Raw genomic sequence first — 21059 nt, 5'->3', positions numbered from 1 at the left:
TATAAACCGAAGCCACGATTTATTACAGAAGTGTACTGTCAGTGTCACCGACATGGTTGACAACGCTGAAGTCGAGACATATTTTTATGGATTTTTTAGTTTGAAATTTTCTTATGGTTGGAATAATTTGATGGATGACCAACTTGTGAACAGGCTTAGAGATTTATTAATTATTCCAATTTACTTTTTGTTAAACTAATTCAGAAAGATTGACCAAAAAAAAAAATTAATAATAATAATAATCCCAAAAGTTTAAGTACATGGCCGATTCCATTGATATACTTGCTTTCCTCATGGAGGAATGCACATATCTTACCTTTTACTGAGAATGTATTTTTATTTTGGATAAATCTCAGTTTACTATCTTCAAATGTTGTGGTTTTCAACATTTGACACATAAAGTTTTTTTCGTTCCAGAGTCATACCTAAAGTGTTAATTTAAGACAGTCTCATACATCCGTTAGTCGGGCTGTTAAATCTCCTGTTAACTGATGATGTGGCATCCATATGGACAATGATTGGGCTCTACGTGTCATTAAGGGGTCCACGTGGAAATTAAAAAAAAAATGGAGACAAAATAAATAAATAAAATTTGGTCGTCTTCCCCAACCTTCCTTTCCTCCTTTATCCCTCCATTCTCACCTCTGCACCAACCCACCAACCTTTTCTCTTCAACTCGTCATACATCCACCCTTCCCTCTCCGTCTTTGACTCCACCCACCCACCCACCCACCACCTGATAGTGCAGGGTCATAATCTACCGGTTCAATGCCCAAATCGATCCAGATATACCGGCCTTTCCCGGTCCAAATGATGCCCAAACACTTGGTGAATGCAGGGGAAGAGTCCCCATATCAGTAATTGTAAGCATAGGGTTGGGATTGCTACCCAAACACTTAATGATTTGGTCGATTAAGTCGTAGGGACGGAGATGAGCAGCGATTGGAGGCTAGAGGTGGTTTTGGCGAGCTCGGAGCTTAGGGTTTTAGTGAGGATGGAGGCAAGAAGGGGGAGTGAGAAACGTCGAGGTGGAGAGAGTGCTGGACAACGAGGCGGTGAGAGAGGGATTTGTAAGGGTGATAACGTGGAAGTGATTGGTGGGTTGGGAGGTGGCGGTGAGGAAGGAGGAGAGGAGGGCGGCGAAGCTGGAGGGGAAGGAAGGGCCGACGAGGCTAACGTGGAGAGAGAAGGGGAGGGAAGAGGAGATGAGGGAGTGGGGGTAGTGGCCATAGAGGAAGGGAAGGTCGGGGAAGACGACCAACTTTTATTTTATTTTATTTTTTGTCTCCAAAATTTTTTTTTAATTTTTAATTTCCACGTGGACCCCTTAATGACACATGGTGCCCAATCAATGTCCACATGGGCGCCATGTCATCAGTTAACGAGAGACTTAACACCCAGACTAACAGATGTATGAGGCTATCCCAAAATTAACACTTTAGGTATGGCTTTGGGACGAAAAAAACTTCAAGTATCAAATGTTGAAAACCACGAAATTTGAGGGTAGTAAACTGAGATTTACCCTTTTATTTTTTAAACTACATAATCATAAATGTTCACTTCTTAATATTCATTTGAAGATCATCCTTACAAAAAATTATTCGAATAAGAGATCGTTTAAGCATTCAAATGTATCAAATAAGTGGACGGTTCATCATGAATATATTACTTGGTACTCATATCTTTGATTTGTTTCACATATTTGGTGACTAGATGATCTCTGATTCGAACGATTTTTTTTATTCAAATGAAGATTAAGAAACTGAAATTTTTTTATTATGAAATATATACGGTTAATATACGTTATTAGAAAGAAGTGGGATATGTGCATTCTCCCAAAGGGGGAACGCAAATATTATCCTTTGAAAAACGTACCATTTATTAATACAAGAAGGATAATACTTGCATTCCCCTTTGGCCATTGAATAATGAGCTCATTCTCTCACTTACAAATAACGTATCTTCGTCATAGAATTTTTATAATGAAACCATTCAATTTCTTAATCTTCATTTGAAAGATTGTCCCTACAAAAAATCATTCAAAACGGAGATTGTTTAGTCATCCAAATGTATTAAATAAATCAAAGGTTTAAGTACCAAGTAACATATTAATGATGAGCCGTCCATTTATTTTTGAAGTATTTGTTGTAAAAATGATCTTCAAATGAATATTAAGAAATTGGATGGTTTTGGATTATGAAATTTCTACAATAAAAATACATTATTGCAAGTGAGGGAATGAGCTCATATCCCAATAGAGAATGCAAGTATTATTCATACTAGAAAACCATTCTTTAACAAGCATTTTTATAGCCTGTATGGAAATGTTTCTTTAGAGAGCACTTTTGCTTAGAAGTACTTTCAATTGGAGCGCATCTATTAGAAGTACTGTTAAACTTTTAATTAAAATGTGAGTATTTATTAAAAAATCACTTGAATTGTTTCTTAAAAAAAAGTACATAACCGGTATTTTTTTAATTTTAAATACATGAGCACTTTTAAATACACTTTCAAACACCTAAACACCTTCAATTGCTTTAGAACAAAGAAGACTCAATCTGTTGAATTACCCAAAAAAAAAAAAAAAAGAAAAATCTTAATCTAACTATGTAATGAGGAAACTTTATTAATTTGAAATTAAAAATTCACTCGTGTTGATTTGAGGCAAACTTTATTAAGATCTAACACGACTTTTTATACAACTACATCATTCAAGATTTTGGTTGATGCATAGATTTCATGAGCCAAATGCACCTATCTAAAAGCTAGAATTTTAAATATCTTTTATGACCATCAAGGGCCACATGGTGACTTCATTCTTTTTCCTTTATGAATTCAATACTTTTCTTTTCACTAATGGAAGAATATCGTTTGCTCAAAAATAAAAAGTTGAATTTAATACTGTTTCGTTTTTATCTTTTTTATGATGCCTAACTTCAATCTCAAATCTTCTATATCAATTTTTCTTTTCTTCAACAATGTGAGTAACTACTGAGTTTATAGTTTTTTTTCTGCACTCCTCTTTTTATTTACATTTTTAAATTTTCATTTGGTCTATTCAATCTTAAGATTTTAATTTCCGTACGAATTCATCGGCTAGTGTATCCTAAAACTAATCTTGTTTGTATCATAATAATTGACTATATATCTTTCCATAAAACTAATTTTGCACTCATGGACTTTAAGGCCTTTTTGTTTTTGAAAATTCAAATTTTATTTTGCAATGATGATCCTCGACGGATTCTAATTCTAAAGATCGACTTTAACTTATACAAGTTAAGAGATTGGACTTTGTGGATTACTGATGATGGGAGTTGATTGGTCCATATCTAAAGGTTTTCCATAATATAACCTAGCTAGTTATGCCTTTTTTTTTTAAATTTTTAAATTTTTATTAAAACAAACGATATTAGGGTGGAGAAATAGGCTAAACCTCATAATAAACTATCAATAATGTTGTTCAAAATTTTCTTTGGTGAAATTCAAACATAAGACCTTTTAGTTACAAGTGAAGATGAATACTACTAAATCCTAGTATTGAGTAACATCTAGTTATGCCTTTACCTTTGCAGAGATATATATATATATATATATATATATATATATATATGTATATGTATATGTGCTTCACATCCTTCGTAAACCTAATTCTATTGGTTGGCAAATCTTTGTCATACCATATAGTATAAACATTAAAATGATTGTACTACTTTTTTCTTTTGATAATAAAATTATATCAGTATTCTTTCAAATTAATGTTCGAGAACACGTTAAGTAAATTTTTTTATGGACTCTTAACAACTTTATTTTTTTTTTACATAATATTTTATAATATTAGTATAAAAATTAATGATAAATTATAAACAAATAGATTTAAAAGAGCTTCCATAACATTTCTCCTAGTGCTATTCCAACAACTTACGGTGAAAAATGCCTCAAAGGTTGTACCATCTCCATCCAAAATGGAAGAAAACGCGACCGGTCTCCAATAATTTAAACCATATTTTCTTTCCAACATAAATTGATAATTAATTACTTTGATTAATGTCATAATAAATTGGATAAAAGGGAGCCCAATCACTGATTCGCACGACGCACACACCACTGAGATACTTACAAAAGGAAGCCATCCAAACGGCGCCGTATCCCCCAACGACTGACAATCCAAACGACGCCGTCTCCATCTCCCAAGCTTGCTCCCCACTTCCCGTTAAATTTAAGATTTGGCAGGTTTCGTAAAACGACCGAACGAACACGTGCCACGTGACAGCCCCTGGCGGCCTCCCCTAAAAATTTGTTGACGTTGGCGTTACGGCAAATATTTATGGGGGAAAAGCCTCCCAACCGTGACGTGTTTCCATTTATTCTTCGCAAATTCGCTGCTCTTCCCTCTCTCTCTCTGAAACTTCTAAATCCTCTCTCTAAATCCTCTCTCTCTCTCTCTCCCTGTTACTTTCTACACAGCTAGGGTTTTCGTTTCCTTTACTCCCAAATCACGAGGCAGAGAGCTTCGCTGGTAAGTTTCTCACTCCTCAAATTTCCCCAGTGTTTTATTTAAATCCTCGCGGTTTCACGCTCTGTTCGGTGATTTCGTCGGTTTAGATTGCTCTGAGCGGTTGATTTGTAATGCCGATTTACTATTCGATTCAATTTTCTGTTTGGTTGCCGAGAAAGTTTAGGGAAAATGATGGAAAATGGATATGTGAATCTGGGGGTTTGGCTGTTAGGTGTGGTAAGTTTAAGGTTGACTAAGTCTAAATGTGGTGTTGCGATGTTAGTGGGGTTCCAAATGGTGAGGAATATGGGATTCTACGCCTTAGTTTCTTGTCCGTTTGTGCATTTTCTCAGAGACCAAACAGAGGATTGAGGAGTTGTTGAATTTTGACTCCGGTGATTTCGGGGTTTTGGATTTTTGGCAAGTTTTTGTTTCTTCAATTTCTTCCCATTTACGTTTTGAGGTATATAATGTAAGCATTCTTTTAACTAATTGATAGTAATTTGAAGGTAAAATATTGATTTTGTTTTTGTTTTTGTTTTCTGGATACAGCAAAGGTGAAGGAATATGTCACAGCTGTGATGATTGCTTGAAGGAATTGGATAATTTAATGGGTGTTGGGTTGGATGAGTCTGTTTTATCACCTTTGTGTTGGCAATGATGACAGAGACAATGGCTACGAGCTTAACTAATCTTGCTGAATTTGATGATCTGTTTTTTTAAAGAATCATCTGATTGTAATTCCTGTAAAGAATGCGCCTTTTTATGCGTTTTATACAGATGGGTTGAAGAACGAATTTTTAGTTTGGATTTTCGAGAATGGCTATTGCTGGTCCACACAATGTTTCTGTGCTTGAACCTTCTTTCCTTAGAGACTCTCAGTCTCATTCATCTGGGCGAATGCGTGATGAAGGGAGCATGAGTACCCGCGCATCCTTCCTGCTACAAAGGTGGCGAGAGCTTGAGGATGAGCATGTCGCGAGTCGTTCCCAAGAGAGAGATAGTGAGAGGTTGATTCTACAAAGGAGTGATAGGTTGATAGATGAGATCTCGAGAGTAGACACTACTGAAGACCACGGTAGTGACCACCCAGGTGATTTGGAGGATGTGAGTGTGGGTGAGAGTGAGTGCCGATTATGGTCCCGAGGTCAAATTGGGTCGTCAAATGAACATGAGGAGTGCAGTAATTTAAGCAGTGAGCATTCTGATTTTGGGGAGGTTGAAAGGGGGAGGGTGAGGCAAGTTTTCAGGGAATGGATGACTTGTGGTGGGGCTGAATATATGTCAAATGGTTCTCATTTGAATAACAGTTCAAGGGCAGACTGGCTCGGTGAAACTGAACAGGAGAGGGTGAGAATTGTAAGGGAGTGGGTGCGACTTAACAGCCAGCAGAGAGGTGCTTCTGGTGACAATAGAGGAGAACAACCTGCTGAAATTGGTAATCAAATTGAAAGAGTTCGTAATGGATTGATTGTTAACCAAACTGAAGGCCGGTCTGGGCATACACGAAGGGGGATTCGTAAATTATGTGGTAGACAGGCTATGCTGGATATGGTAAGGAAGGCTGAGAGGGAAAGACAAGGGGAACTTCAAGTCTTGTTGGAGCACAAGGCTGTATCACAGTTTGCTCACCGCAACCGCATTCAGGTTCATGGCTATAATGCTTTCCATATCTTCACTTACTTATCATATGGGTGCTCTGCTCTTTAAAAATGGGTTTTTTTTGAGTTAATTATACTTGAACTTACATTGTAATTTTTGTGAAAGTTTGTAAGTATGATATTTTATTTTCATCGGATAATGTGAATATCCACACAGGTGATCTTTGAGACGAAAACCAATTTTGTTACTTGTTAGTGCTATATTATATAAGTGTAATAATGCATATTTCTATTGATTTTAAACTTCAAGGCATGGAAAGTCTTTTTGGGTACTGGTATGTCAATATTGTTTCTCTTTTCTCCTGCAGTCATTGCTTAGAGGAAGATTCTTACGAAATGCTAGAGTGATTGAGAATGAGAGACCTACTTCCATGGCTGAAAATGAATTAGGCTTATTGAGACAAAGGCACACAGTCTCTGGTCTAAGGTATTTTTGCGCTGCTTTAATTTGAAAAATATTTATCTTTCATTTTCTTTGCAAAGTTATGCTCTAATTTGTTTTCTTAAGTTTTGCTTGACTTTTCATTCTACCTTTTTGTTTGGGTTACCGTGGGATTTCTTTGTAAATTTTGTGCGATTAAATAATTGGAATTGCATCGTCTCAGAGTGATGATTTGACCCATCCTTATAATTCTCTTTCCTTTTTGGTATCATTTGTATTTTCTTTTTGTTTGTATTATCTTCCAAGGTTTGTTCATGGATGGCTATTTGATGTATCTCCCAACCTCTATTGAATCGTGAAATTGCTTTTGGTATAATATGTTTAGTTTATGGGGGGTTGAAGGGTGTTCCACAATAGAAAGATGATTGTGGCCTAAATTACGTTAGGCAGATTGTGAAGTTTTTAAATTTTGATTATTTGGAAGACGCCAAATCATAGCTATTAGCTTGTGCTCGCAACTTATTTTAATGGTCAAACAAACAGGTGAATGTGTTCTGGACACACTATTAAGTGGGAGGCTGTCAAGCTGTACCAGTTTTCTTCAGTTTCTCTTCTCCCCCACTGGTTTTGTGGATGAAAAGTTTTAAACAACAAACAATTTACCTTTCACACAGTGAGATTGAACTCTTTTTCTTTTTCTTAACCCCTTACCACCATTTGGGTATGATGTGGCACTGTAATTGCTGCTCATGGTGCTGTTCTGACTGGTAGTAAATTAGGAATTGATTATGTTTTTGGACTTTGTCCCATGTAATTTTTTGTTTTTAACGCTAGTCATGTATGTAGTATAGTATGTGATGGAAATATAGTTTCACCCTTAGAGCATCTCTTAAATCTTTATTATAGACTGGTTCCATTAATGTGTTTTTTCGTTTTTATCATCGAAGTTGTCAGTGAATCTTTATTTCATAGATTAATACTGAATTAAGTTTTTATTTCAACTCTTTATATTGAAAAAAAGAATGTTTTTATTTATTTCTCATCGATATTTTGAAATCTATTCTTTGAGTAGGGACGGTTTTTGCTCCAGATTGGATAGTTCTGTTTCCGGTCCAGTAAGCAGCAGCCAGTCTGAGACATCTTCTAGTGTTTCTATTGGTAGTAGAAATGGGGATACTCAAGTAGACAACACACATGAGGTCCTAGCTGGGTCTTCTGAACAATCTGCCACTAATGATGAGGCAAGTGAGGACCGAGAACATCGCTGTGGTATATCAGATCACACGGATATAGGTGGCAACGCCATTCAAGACATAGATTCAGAAGAACCTGATGCTCCTGTAGAGCGCTGGCAAGAAGAAGTTCCAGATAATGTTGTAAGAGACTGGCAATGCTCAACTATCACTGAATTTATTCAAAGGAGGGATGGTACTGGTCATAACATGATTGGGGACTTACATACAACCACTGCCGTTGAGCAGCCCCCAGAAACTTTGCAAGATGATGCTGGTGGACACAGTAACATGCGAGAAGTCAGTGATATGTCTAATGAGCAGTCTGAGCCGAGTGGGGAGGCAAGTGTAATAGGTGAACGATCTGATCATACATATAATTTACGAGGAACTGTGCTTGGGGATGTAAATTTTCAAGAATTTACTTCTCAGGTACAACAATGGCAGGATCAAGTTTCAGAAGATGCCGAAAGGGACTTGGAACAACCTGTTGTTGAGTATAATGACTTGAGAGAAAACGTTGGGGAAGATATAGCTGGGGAACAGCAGGAAACAACTGCTTATGAATGGCCCCAGGAGTTGTTGGAGAGCGAAGATAGAGAAAACAGTCATATTGAAGAAGTTCCTGAAGTTTGGCACGACGAAGGTGGTTTGCAGGAGGCTGTTCAAAGTTGGTTAGAAGAGCCATCGGACCAGGATGTTGATCCGGTCAGGCAGATTGATACATTTTATTTTCCGGATGATGATAATGCTCCTGGTACTGAGCTAAGGGAACTCCTAAGCAGGTATGAAATGTTATTAATTTATGAATATGCCGTAGGCTTCTGATGGATCTGTTTTTCTTATGGAAATCTTATTAATGTTGCAGGAGAAGGGTCTCTAATCTTCTTAGTAGTGGTTTCCGTCAGAATCTAGATCGACTGTTACAATCATATGTGGAAAGGCAAAGTCATGCTGCCATTGACTGGGAGCTCGATGATACATCACCTTCTCCTGAATCTGCAGAACAGGATCTAGACCAGACTGGTGCATATCGAAATGGGGGTCAAGTGCATGCTGTTGAGAGTCATAGTCCTAGTACTGCTCTACGATCACAGCAAATACCTTCCTCTTCACTTTGGGACCAGGAGTCACACCCTGATAATTGGCCACAGCATGACATGCATCAACGTTATGGAATTGTGAGTTTGCACAATGCTTCTCATATCTTATGGTCTGGTATTGAAACACTAATATTTTTTTTATGCCTACCTTTGGATTATTTAATTGACTCATTGCTTACGGATACAGGACTGGGATATAATTAACGATATGAGGATTGACATGGCCAGGCTACAACAGAGGATGAATAACTTGCAACGAATGATGGAGGCCTGCATGGATATGCAACTTGAGTTGCAGCGCTCAATAAGACAGGAAGTTTCTGATGCCCTGAATAGATCAGCTGGTTCACAAGGTTTGTCTACAATACATTGACCACTCTCAGTTAGCTTTGTGAAGTTCTGAACTCCTGATAATATTTCTAGATGGCATTCTTATATGAGGGAAAGATGTATGTATAACACGTTTCTCCCGCATTGTACCATGTAATTTCCCTCTTGGATGCATTGTGTGCTTTCTTTGAATTGACTTTGTGAGGTGCCTTCTTTTGCAGGGGCGTGTCAAGACGGTCTGCTAGAAGATGGGTCTGAATGGGATCATGTAAGGAAAGGAATTTGCTGTATATGTTGTGAAAGCAGCATCGATTCTTTATTGTACAGGTAAAACTCCAAAACATGTACCATCGTGATTCAATTTTTCGGCATGTAGAGATTCTAACACCGTTGTCCGATTTCTGTTGATTTCTTCTTACAGATGTGGGCACATGTGCACATGTTCACAATGTGCTACCAAATTGATTGAGAGCAGCGGAAAATGTCCGATGTGTAGAGCACCCGCAATTGAGGCGATTCGTGCTTTTTCCGTGTTGTAATTTGAGAAATAAAGTTAAATTAACAAACGATATATATATAGCAATCATACGTTTTTGCAGCCACCATCCAATCTCTTTTTTCTCTGTTCTTTGGTCCTTGGTGGAATGGCGTCTTATGTGGAAATTATGATTGACATCGCACTGTCCTTGATTCAATTTTAATTTAATAAAATAGAATGCAAAGCTCGTATACCATAAAGTCAGTAAATATACTTGTGAATTCGTTCACTTTTAGTTTTAGCATATTTAACTTGCGGCTCACAATAATTGAAATTTAAACTTTTAACTTACTAGTAAAAAATATCAATAGACGTTAGTATTATATAGTGTGCTTTAATTTAGAAGGATAAGAGAAATTCTTCAGTGTAGCGCCTTCTAAAAGAAATACAAGCTTTTGGCGGCAACATGCTATGGAGTGATGATTCCGCTTATGGGTCAAATCAATACTTTTTAAGAAGAAATATTTAAATATCAATCTCATCAATTTCATAAATATCATACAAAATCCCATTAATCGAATCGTTTTTTCGACAAAATATGAGACATCTAAGTCATACAAGTAAAAAGATCTATTCATTGATAAGAAAAAGAAAAAACGTGAACGATGATTGGATTGATGATAAAATAGAATCCTTGGTCTCGAACAGTGATTCAATTGATGATAAAGAAAGATAATTCTTGGTTCAGTTCTTCACCTTAACGATAGAAAAAATGATTAATTAAATTCTATTGAGTCTGACTCATATTGATCATTTATCAAAGAATGATTATTCGGTGTAATGCCTAGTGTCATAATATAAGTGATTGTAATATATTTTTTTTTTTTATGCATTCAACCGCTTGTAGTTCTTGTTTGTAGACGTTTTTAAAATAATTGAAAGATTTTTTAGAGAAAAACACTTCATTGTATCTTTAGGATTTAGTTGCATTTTTACGAATGATTAATTATATAAATATTTTCATCAAAATTGCTTTCAGTAAATTTAAAAACACTTCTAAACAAACTTGTAAGGTCTCCACATACTAAAAATTTCATCATGAAATGACAGAACTGAATAACTCAATCGGAAGTCCAAGACCTGAATGGAGAGAAAGAGGGAGGAATAGGGAAAAAATTAGATACATCGACTATAGTTCGACATTTGTTAATGGGCTAACAATACAAAACGTGTTAGGCCCCCCAACGATTACAAACCCAACACCAAATCCGAAATGCACCTCGACACCGTGATTAAAATATTTGGAATCACACAAATATGGGTAATGCAAATGAGATCAATTTGCAAAAAATGATGTAATTGTTGATAATTGAATTATTATTTAAACACGGATTAATGCGTTTATTTTCAATTGGTGACGCATTATTTGGTTTGCAAAGTTGGTTTAAAATTTATTGATGAATTAATACTAATATTGTTCTTGTAAGTCAAATATTACTACTACTGTCCTTGCAAGATTAGCATCTATTGAAACAGAAAAACACTTGATCCACTTGATCGTAATTTTCGTGGCTTTCGTTTTGCGACTTGCTTGAGTAACTTTTGAGTTATTTTTGCAATTTATGCTCATAAATTTTTGTTTTGTTATCGGATGAGATTAAAATAATATTTTCTTATATTTTTCAAGTCCGTTACCACTAAGTTCCAAAGATTACAATTAACGAAAACAGTTTTACAGGCATAAAAAGCGACTCATTCATAACCAAAACAGATGGATTAGTTTTCAAACACCATCATCCATTCATGGTTAATCATCTAGCCCCCACGAACCACACCTAATTAACCACTTGGCAGAACAAAAACTAACTAAAACAAACGAATTCAATAAAATGAAATTTTAACTAATTAATCAAGACTTAGACGACCCTCCTCCATAGCACCCATACGTGCTCACTAGTCACAACCTTAGCCCCCTCTGCCATGGCATCCTCCTAAGCTCACCATAAAAACCAGCCTCATCGCGCCGTGAATTTTCCTCGACGACAACGTCTTTCGTGCCGTATACTTACTCAGCCTCGCCGCCTCATCAGCCAACCTCTCAAACATGTCGTTCATCAAGTTATTCAAAACTGTCATGGTCTTGGACGACACTCCCACCCCAGGATGCACCTGCTTCAAAACTCGATAAACATAATCTTGTACTCTTCTCTTCCCCTACTACTCTTTCGCCTCTTCATCTTCTTCTCGCTCCTCTTCCCTCCCTTCACCTCACTTTTCTCCTCTCTTTTCTTCGAGACTTGCTCTTCGATTTTCGCTGCCTCTTCACTCTTCTGCTCTTCTTCATTCGATGATTTATCTCTTCATGCGGATCAGGAGTTTTTGTGGGGTTTTCTTCTGCCTCTTTGTCGGCTTGGACATCAGCACTTTGGGTTTTTAGGGTTTGGTTTTCTGCATGGGTTTCGATGGGATAACACTAGTCTTGCGCGGCTCTTTCCCCACTGAGACTTCTACGTTTTGGGTTTGATTTGTTTCTTTCATTTCAATGGAAATGGTCTCGAGTGGCTGATCTTTTCCTTGTTTCTTCCTTCTGGCTTTAGCCACTGAGACTTCAACTGTTTCTCTCACGATTTGCTTGGTGGTCTTCACCACCATCTTTGCCGAGCGCTTTGGAGCCATTTTTTACAACACTGCCCCTATGATCAACCTCTTTCCCTTTAAGAAAACTTATTTGAAAAGGGCGACATTGGGATGTTGACGTAGTTAAATATCTGTACAGAGATAATAAGAGTAGCGTTAAAAAGACTAAATTTAGAGATTAAATTTGAAAACTAAATGATGTGTCACCTATAGAAATAAACACGTTTATAACGTTTAAGTAATAAATCAATCATCAATTTTCACATTATTTAATTTGTAATATTTAGTTTATAAATTTAATTTCTCTAACATTATTATATAATAATAACTGTGTTAGTGTTTTGACTGGACGTATATATCTGGCGGACAGGTGTTGAGTGGTTTCTGAACCTAATGGGCCATGGCTGCGAAATAGTAAAAACAAGAGGATTCGGATAAAATTTCAGTTTGCCAGTTTATATTCACTTTTTGAGTATTTTTACTTGACACCTGGCGGACAGTTGTTGAGTGACTTTGAAACACACGAATTTGTCGAATTAGAATCCTCACCTAATCTTGTTTAAGAGGATCATGAGGATTCTCAAATCATATATTTTCGTTGCACATTATGCAGTAAACATTATTTTAATTTTTTTATTTAAAATTGAATATAAACAATACCAAATTAAAATTAACCGCACGATGTACAATGAATAGATGTAATTAGAAGATCTTCGAAATCTTATTTCGGAAAAATCCTCTCCGGAATTTGTCTGCGTGAATCGTTTAATGTGGGACTAGGCAATGCATCAGCATCAACTAGGTTTTTTTAACCTTTTTGTTCTTGCAAACTAAGAATCCTCTTCGACACAAAGAAAAACACTAAAGTAGCCTCATTTCCCACGTCGTATAGATGACAAGTGTTGGATCAGAATTAGATTTTATTGTCCGAGTCCATTGATGTGTCCAGCTCAGCTGGTATTGTTCGTGTGCATGTTAAGGAGTCGGGTACTGAGTTTGTTATTTGAGGTAACAGTGGTGCAAAGCTCAATTCCTCTCCCTAGAGACTGGAGTGGCCACCGTTGTACTTCTTCCTTCTACTTGTTTGTTTCTTCTTCATTATTGCTTCGTCATTTCATATCAGAGCAGTTAATCATCCTCATATATACCTTGAGTGCTTTTGGTATTATATATAGTATGGCTCACTTCGTAATATACATCAATTACGGATTTATATACCGCCTAGCGCAGCCTAGACAGGATCACCGCTCAATTAATCTTAGACGTTTAAAAATTAAGAAAGAGCACGTAGCCTGCCTGAGCGCTTAATCTGCGTCGCGACTCTCATTTGAATAGAAAATTAAAAAATTTCGTTTTTGTATTTTATTATTTCAATATATTGTAATAGACTTGTTGAATATTTAGATGAATACTCATTATATGTTTGTTCCCATATTTTCATTGTGTTCTAGTATTTTATTATCCACATATTTCTATTTTGCAATTTAGTTCAATACAATTATGTATTTATTTTAATAAGTAGACATTTATTTATATATTATATAATAAATTTAATTAAAATAAAAAAAACAGCCTAGACGTCCATCTAGACTCTTAGGCGCTAGGCTTCTGCCTGTCGCCCAATTAGTGCCTAATGCCTTTTAGAACCTTAATTTCAACGAACTGCTTATTTTAGTACATCATTCATAGATCATTCTTGCAAATAGTTAGACAAATTCAAAACCGTTAAGACATTTATTTAGAAAATAAGCGAATACAAGTCTACAAAGAAATACTAAATTTAATCTATGACGTATGAATTCTAATTGATGTGATTTTTTTAAACACTATCTTTGAGGTAAAATGTAAAATATAAACATTTAGATTGTTCAAATATATTACAAAATAGAGCTCTTAAAAATATGTGTCACAATGCTTGTCACAACGTCTTCTCGTATCGTAACTGGCTATATATATATATAATGACCGTAAGTGTAAGTGTCTCTTTTTTGGTCGTTAATTGACTCTTCAACTCTCAGAAAATAAAGCCACTTAGTACTATAATCTAGTGATATTTCTCTTCATTTGAAAGTGAGAGATTTTAGGTTTGATTCTCACCAAAGGCGAATTTGAACCACATTATTGCTAACTCATTGTGAGGCTAAGTCTATTTCCTCTCTTTTAGTGTAGATAATATCACTTGTTAATAAAAACTCTCAAAAAACAAAGACAAATTAGAAGAAGCCTTTATCTTTTTGGAGCCACTCCCCTTGCGAAAGACACGCACAAATGGGATCCAATGCCAGTCCAACCCTTTGCTTACACGTTACTTTATAATCCAAATTTCTCTTTGGACGGTACTATCAATGGTTCCGACACAGTATTACTTGGCCCAAACAGAAGCATTTTCTCAGCCGAAACAAGGCCGGTAATGCTCTTTAGGAGATATATAGGTTAATTTGGTACTGCTCTTAGGTCGTGGAACAGATAATTTCTTCCTATAGCCAAATAATGGTCGCCTGACTAGCCTCGAAGCAGTATCAAATTATCACAATAATAGCCTCTGTGCGGGAGAGGAGGGTTCATATATTTGGCTGTGCATGTATATACGGAAGGTCCCACTTCTTTTGTGTGGGAAGGAAGTTGAAGTTTCAGGCTCTATTATAAAACCAATTGATATAACATGAATTACCTGATTATTTATAAGCACATACAAAGTCTCTCAAACAGTGTGCTTTCGTACATTGGACAGGAGAACATAAGAGTTTTTGCTCTCTTTGCTGCCGGCCGGCTTCCATGACCATGGAAAAAAATCCCCAGATGTGTATGGAAATTAACAATAAGAAAGGAAAATCATGTATGTAGGTAGAGAGCGGATCAAAATTTAGCAAAATGTAATGGTATTTTTCTTATTGATCCAAAGTATGTAAGAGAAGAGAATACATGAATTAATGTATCAATAGCTAGTTGTATTTCCATTAAAGCGGGCAATAAAAAAAATCTTGGCAATGAGTGGCTAGTAAAACTACAAATAGTTTGGCCAAATTCTTCAGAGAAAAAGGAGCTTATTTTTTCTTTGTAATCAACAAATAAAAGGAGTTTGTTTCACTTAATTAGTATTATGGTCTAGTTATATTTATCTATGTGAAACAAACTTGTATATAAGATTACAATGAACAAGAATATATAGATGAAAGAAAGTAGGAGAGAGGCACAACTACAACAGTCCTCACCATACTTTAAGCCATACTACATCACTATGAGTGATTGAAAGAGAAAATAGCAATTACAATCTTTAGGTGGTAACGACAACCCTAACAACTAAGGTTGCAGCTACAATCATACGTACTCTTCTAATACTATCCATTTGTAAGTGATAGATTTCTTAAGTTCGATTTTTGTGAATAACGAGTTCGATACGAAATTATTATATGGTTGTCTTATTGTGATTCAAGTCCAACAGCCCTAACAACTGACCAAAAAAACCATAACAAAGAATAGAACAATTAGTTCTGGGATGAAAAAACAAGGATAAAGAAAGAAAATCTTGCAATTGGATTTACTATAAATATTTGTATATATATCTAGTTTGTAGCCAGTCTAAACCTAATTAACATCGCTCATAATTGATCCATACATTAACTCAAGGAATTAAGAAAAGTATATAATGAATATATATCCTATACAGGAGAGTGCTTGCTAGCTAGAAATACTAGAAGGTTTAATTATATACTGGTACATCTCTTCTTAGCTCTAGAACTAGGAGATTCTTCAAAGCAAGAGCGAAAGAATGAGTCTACCTCTTCACGCCCGGTGGTTTCGAAGAAGTCCAATCGTGCCAATTTCCTCTTATGTAGGAAAACATTTCCTTGTGCTTGTTTTCTTGGTGTGGCTGGGCAGCTTTGACTGGTAAGTATCTTGTGATCATACGAGGTCGGCGTTCGACACAAGTATTCCTGTCGATCATTTGGTAACTCATGAGCGATTGGTTTAGTACTATCTTCTTTTTCGAATCCTTTTGAGGGTTGATCGTGAAGTTTTGATGGATCTTGGTGATGATGATCATCAGATATATTATGATCTTCAGCCATGGACATATAACTCTAGCTACTTAGGAGAAAGGTCGAGCTACTCTGAATATAGAAAGAGATGAAGAGAGTTTCACAGTTTGTTTTGTTTGTATCTTATCTTGTAAAAAGCTAGGCGTCTAATCTCAACAGCACCTTCTTGGCTTGCATTCTTCCGTTCATAACCCTGAAAGACTCAATCATTTTAAGCTGTGAGAACCTCGATTTTGGAATATTCCATATGCAACCAAAAGCATACGGTCCTTTAGAGGATAATAATAATATAATGAAATGAAAACTCAATCGCTTTGACTTAAATATACCTCTTGAAAAGATTCTTCATGATACATACACACACACACACACACAACCATCGTGATATTTCGTGCAAATAATACATAATATAATAATACATGTCTATTTTTCATAATATAATATTTTGTTATTGACATGATCACTGTTATTATAGCGTATCGGTCTTATATAAATTAATTTATCTCCCGTCTCTCTACCTAAAAAACCATAACTATACTTAATAATAAAATACTTGGAAAAGTCCACATACGGCGAAAATTTTTTGTTGCCGTTGGAAAAAGTAGAAGTCCTGCTCCAATTAAGATAGGAACCGTAAATGGTGTTATGTAATAACTACTATGTGTAACAATGACTCGTGTGTACTCTCTTTCTAATAATTATATAAAAAATTTTATCTAATTTCTCTCATTATATATCGCTTCAAAGAAAATGAAATACCGCTTGAACAACTGTGATAATAATATATAGATTATATAATTTCACAACTTTATTCTTGTTGAGCTGCTTCTTGATGATGTCATGGACATTTATATATTCATGAAGTATCCTTTTCCACACAGTTGTGACCCCACATCTCGCTCTAATCTTCAAATTTCCGATCATTTCTATGTCACTGTCTTTCTCTCCCCCTTGTCCGTTTGCACACCAGTATGCTTAGCCGCATTGGATACCATCTTGAACGTTGGACATGGAATAACATATCCCTTGGAATTGAATAATCGATTGACTACTCGGCTTCTTCGTTTACTAATTACCAAATTACAGTATATCACCCTCGATCTACAATCATATAATTCCTACTGCAAGTAAACTGGTCCACACACTTTGCTGTCGAATCCTCGATCGCTCTACATCCATCTCTCTTAAGTTTGGTTTAGAAATGCACATCACCTTCTAATGTCAAAGATGGTTTTTTGATACGTAAATTTAGCTCCGGAAGCATAATAAAATATCATAACATAATAGCGTCGAAAAATATATACGCTTCCTAGAATCGTTTTGGCCTTATGGGGTCATTCTAAATCAACCTAATATAAAACATCATTGAGATTCCATTTTTCTCAAAAATCAAAGGATAAACTGCCACTTAGTATTACAATTAAGTTGTATTTTTCTTGACTTGAAGGTAAGAGATATTAAAGGCAAATTTTATGAATAGTGATTTCCATGCCAATTTATTATGTATAACCTATTTGGTGGCTTTCTCTTACAACCTCTTAATGAAAATATATAGTTGTATCGAAGAAAGAGAAAAAACAAAGGATAATATCAATCTTAAATCCCGTAATGAAGCGCGTTAAGATCATTAATTTTAAACTCAATCATTCAAGTCAAATAGAGGTGTCATGCAATAATTCCAATCCCATTGAAATAGTTAAACATGACATAAATAGTTTCTCCAAACCCATAACATATCCTAAATAGTTTCTCAGAACCATGTCAATGGACTTAATCTAAAAGCGATGAGGGCCCATGAATATTGAAGAGGTTGCTTAGGGCGGCGGTCAAACGGGTTGTTGTAGTTTCTCAAACTCTAAATTCATTCAAAGTTCTTGATCCGTCTGAAGTGAGTTTATTTCAACTTCTATATGCCTTAGGGAGAAGCTAGAGGGCAAGGCAGTGATTGATCCAACATTCTAATCTTATGGGATTTCATCATTTAATTTCTTTTTTTTTTTAAATGTAATAGCGCTTGCATCGCGTAACTTTTTTCTTTGGTATCTTCAGTGAGGCATTTGTGAGAATGTGAGGTAAAATGGTCTTACATTGATAAAAGGAAAAATTTTACAAAGACTTATAAGAGATTGGGAGACTCCACATATTGTCAATGGTTTTATATTAGAACCTCAACTTTCTTCATGATATCAGAGCCAAGTTGGCTCATGTGTGAAGTCCAATGGCGACACGTGCTCCACGTCACCTCATTCGTATTGTCCACGTGTTAGACTTGAAAATTTGCCACATGTAAGAAGACATGTGAAAATGTGAGGTAAAAGAGTCTCACATTAGTGAAATGAAAAACCTTTCAAGGGTTTAGAAGAGGTTAAGCTACTGCACATATTGCCAATTAATTTTACGATAGAATCTTAATTTTTTTTCAATATTTTGTTGAATAGTTGGTAAAAATTTCGTCATTTTTGCCTACCCATGATGCGTGCCTATCGACCCATGCATATTGTCGATATGCCGACACTCGCCAGATGTTAAGACATGTTCTTGAAATCTAATTAGGTGTGCTGTCAATATTTGTGAACAACAACCGAGGCGTGCTGCTGAATCATGTCAAGCACTTGCCACGGTCTACCAAGCAAGCATTTCATCGTACATCTGGTGAACATTCCCAAGTCACCTATCATACTGCCCTATGGTTCTTCGAGGACATTCCCAGCTCCTTCAGGGTCCCCGGGTCTCTTAATGGATCCATCCTTGGGATCAAGGAAGCATTGTAATGTTTAAATTTTAACTCTTAAGATCAAATCCAAGGATACATCATAATTTGTGGTCACTAAGTTAACAAGAGAACAAGACTCAAAAATAAAATGCTTGAAGTTACAGTTACATTTCCCAAAAAAAAAAAAAAAAAAGGTTTGTTTTTAGCTATGACACTTGTACTATTCATTAAATCTCACTTTACCAATACATTCTATACTATCTCATTTTACCACTGACACTCTTCCTCTATTTCCTACTTTACCTTTTGCATTGTATTTTGTCTTACTTAACATCTATACTCTTCTCCCTAGTTTGCCCTATTTTGTTAAATAAGTTCAGAGAGTCGCTAATTGTGCTGATGTGACATGAACATTTAGTCTTTTTCAACTATGTTGGTGGGTTAAACCTTTGCAAAGGGATATGAAAACTTTGAAATTGACTCACAAATATTGAAATTCAACCTTCTCTTTTTTTCTCTCTCTCTTCATCTAGAGAAATCAAATCCTAGTTTGAGTTTAACTCACCTCCTTACCCATGGGTTCCACTAACATGTCATGCCATTTGCCACATAAACAGCTTAGTTGATGAAATAGGTTAAAGTGGGACATAAAGGAAGAGTGCATGTGGTACAGTGTGATGATATAGAGTGTAGAAGGGAAAATGGGATACAAAGAAAGAGGCAAGTGGTAAAGTAAGACGATATAAAGTGTATGGGGTAAAGTAAATTTTAGTGAAGAGTACATATGTAGGTCATAGCTAAAAATAAGCTACGGGAAAAAAAAAAGTGTTGGTTACATAACTTAAGAACCATAACAAACCTTAATGGTAATGTACACATATGAACTTTAACACTTCATCAGAATATAACTTCGTATAATGATATCTATTGAAAGTCGTAACCATTAGAAATGGATGTAAGAAGTTCGTCTAAGTTGATGACATTTTTTCTCTTTACAAAATGAGAGTACTAATGAGCAGAGAGTTTATGTTGTCTTTTCAAATCAGGGTCTTCCAAATCGGAAAGGGATCCTTTCCGGATCCCTTTCACTTAACATGATCCATAAATTCGGGTTCTTGAAATTTGATCTAACGGCTACAAACAGGGAGCCCCATTAAAAGTTATAATAAGTTTAACCGTTGAATTAAATTTCAAAGGTCCGGATTTATGAGTCATAAGAATTAGGTGAAAGGAATCCATAGAAGATACCTTTCCTTCCAAATCCACGTAGTATAGGCCGTAGCTCGATTTACAACAGCCTCACAACTAACGGGAATCCAAGGACCAAATAAAATGATCTTCTGCGTTTGATCCATTCCTTCCAAAGTCAAATAGGATGAATTATTAATATGGAGTACTAACAAGCTAGCACTTGAATGGAGAGATCAAATTGTAAATGATATTACATACTATATAATACATATATACAAGCCATATACCTTGTAGCTTCACGCAAAGATTGTATCCGTCCAAATATTTCACCCTCGGCTAGTCCTCCAATGAAGAATTGCGTTGAGTCTGTTGACCTAAATATATTGGGCCAGTCTTAATTGGCGCCAATTGTGTAAACTTAAATTAGAGTGGTTTGGAGTTCAGAGATCTTTATGCTTTCAACCTTGCTTTATTGGCGAAGCAAGCTTGGCTCTTTCTTCAACATGCTTTCAACATAGTTCGTAATTTGTTTATTATTATCATTTGAGGATAGATCTTTTAGTCGTGCAGAACACACTTTTTTCTTCGACCGGATTGAGAGTCCTAGTAAGATTTTATCAAGGCCTATTATGCACATTATCCTCAATTTGTACGTGTTCTATTTTCAGTGTAATAAATATTGTACTTCCCTTAAAAAAAGCATATTGAGCCCCTTTTTTTCGTTGCGATGACAATACAGATAAAAAGGGAAATGATAAAGCAGATAATACCAACTATTGCATGGAGAGGGCCAAAAG

General features: G+C 35.8%; 1 protein-coding gene, 1 long non-coding RNA gene and 1 pseudogene across 3 annotated transcripts; 1 reads left to right on the top strand and 2 right to left on the bottom strand.

Annotated features, from left to right (window-relative positions):
* The first annotated feature begins 4321 nt into the window (after window positions 1–4321).
* LOC137715425 (uncharacterized) lies at window positions 4322–9805 on the top strand. 2 transcript variants are annotated; one of them, XM_068454754.2, is made up of 8 exons: window positions 4322–4516; window positions 5048–6142; window positions 6465–6583; window positions 7611–8555; window positions 8639–8951; window positions 9061–9226; window positions 9425–9530; window positions 9625–9805. In XM_068454754.2, the coding sequence occupies exons 2-8, from the start codon at window positions 5315–5317 to the stop codon at window positions 9740–9742; spliced, it is 2595 nt and encodes an 864-aa protein (XP_068310855.1). In that variant the 5' UTR covers window positions 4322–4516; window positions 5048–5314; the 3' UTR covers window positions 9743–9805. The 2 variants fall into 2 exon arrangements, with proteins under 2 accessions (XP_068310855.1, XP_068310856.1); XM_068454755.2 differs by having other exon boundaries at window positions 4352–4958.
* A 1785-nt stretch (window positions 9806–11590) lies between these two features.
* Window positions 11591–12357, bottom strand: LOC137715163 (uncharacterized; annotated as a pseudogene).
* A 3956-nt stretch (window positions 12358–16313) lies between these two features.
* On the bottom strand, window positions 16314–16791 carry LOC148698122 (uncharacterized). Its single transcript, XR_015960852.1, has 2 exons — window positions 16688–16791; window positions 16314–16551 (listed from the first exon to the last, which is right to left on the bottom strand). It is a non-coding gene; the product is annotated as an uncharacterized LOC148698122 (long non-coding RNA).
* Window positions 16792–21059: the final 4268 nt, after the last annotated feature.

Source organism: Pyrus communis, chromosome 3 (genome assembly GCF_041283825.1).
Source record: "Pyrus communis isolate YQ-2024b chromosome 3, ASM4128382v1, whole genome shotgun sequence".
Classification (NCBI taxonomy): Eukaryota; Viridiplantae; Streptophyta; class Magnoliopsida; order Rosales; family Rosaceae; genus Pyrus; species Pyrus communis.
This window is presented reverse-complemented; position numbering and strand designations above follow the sequence as displayed.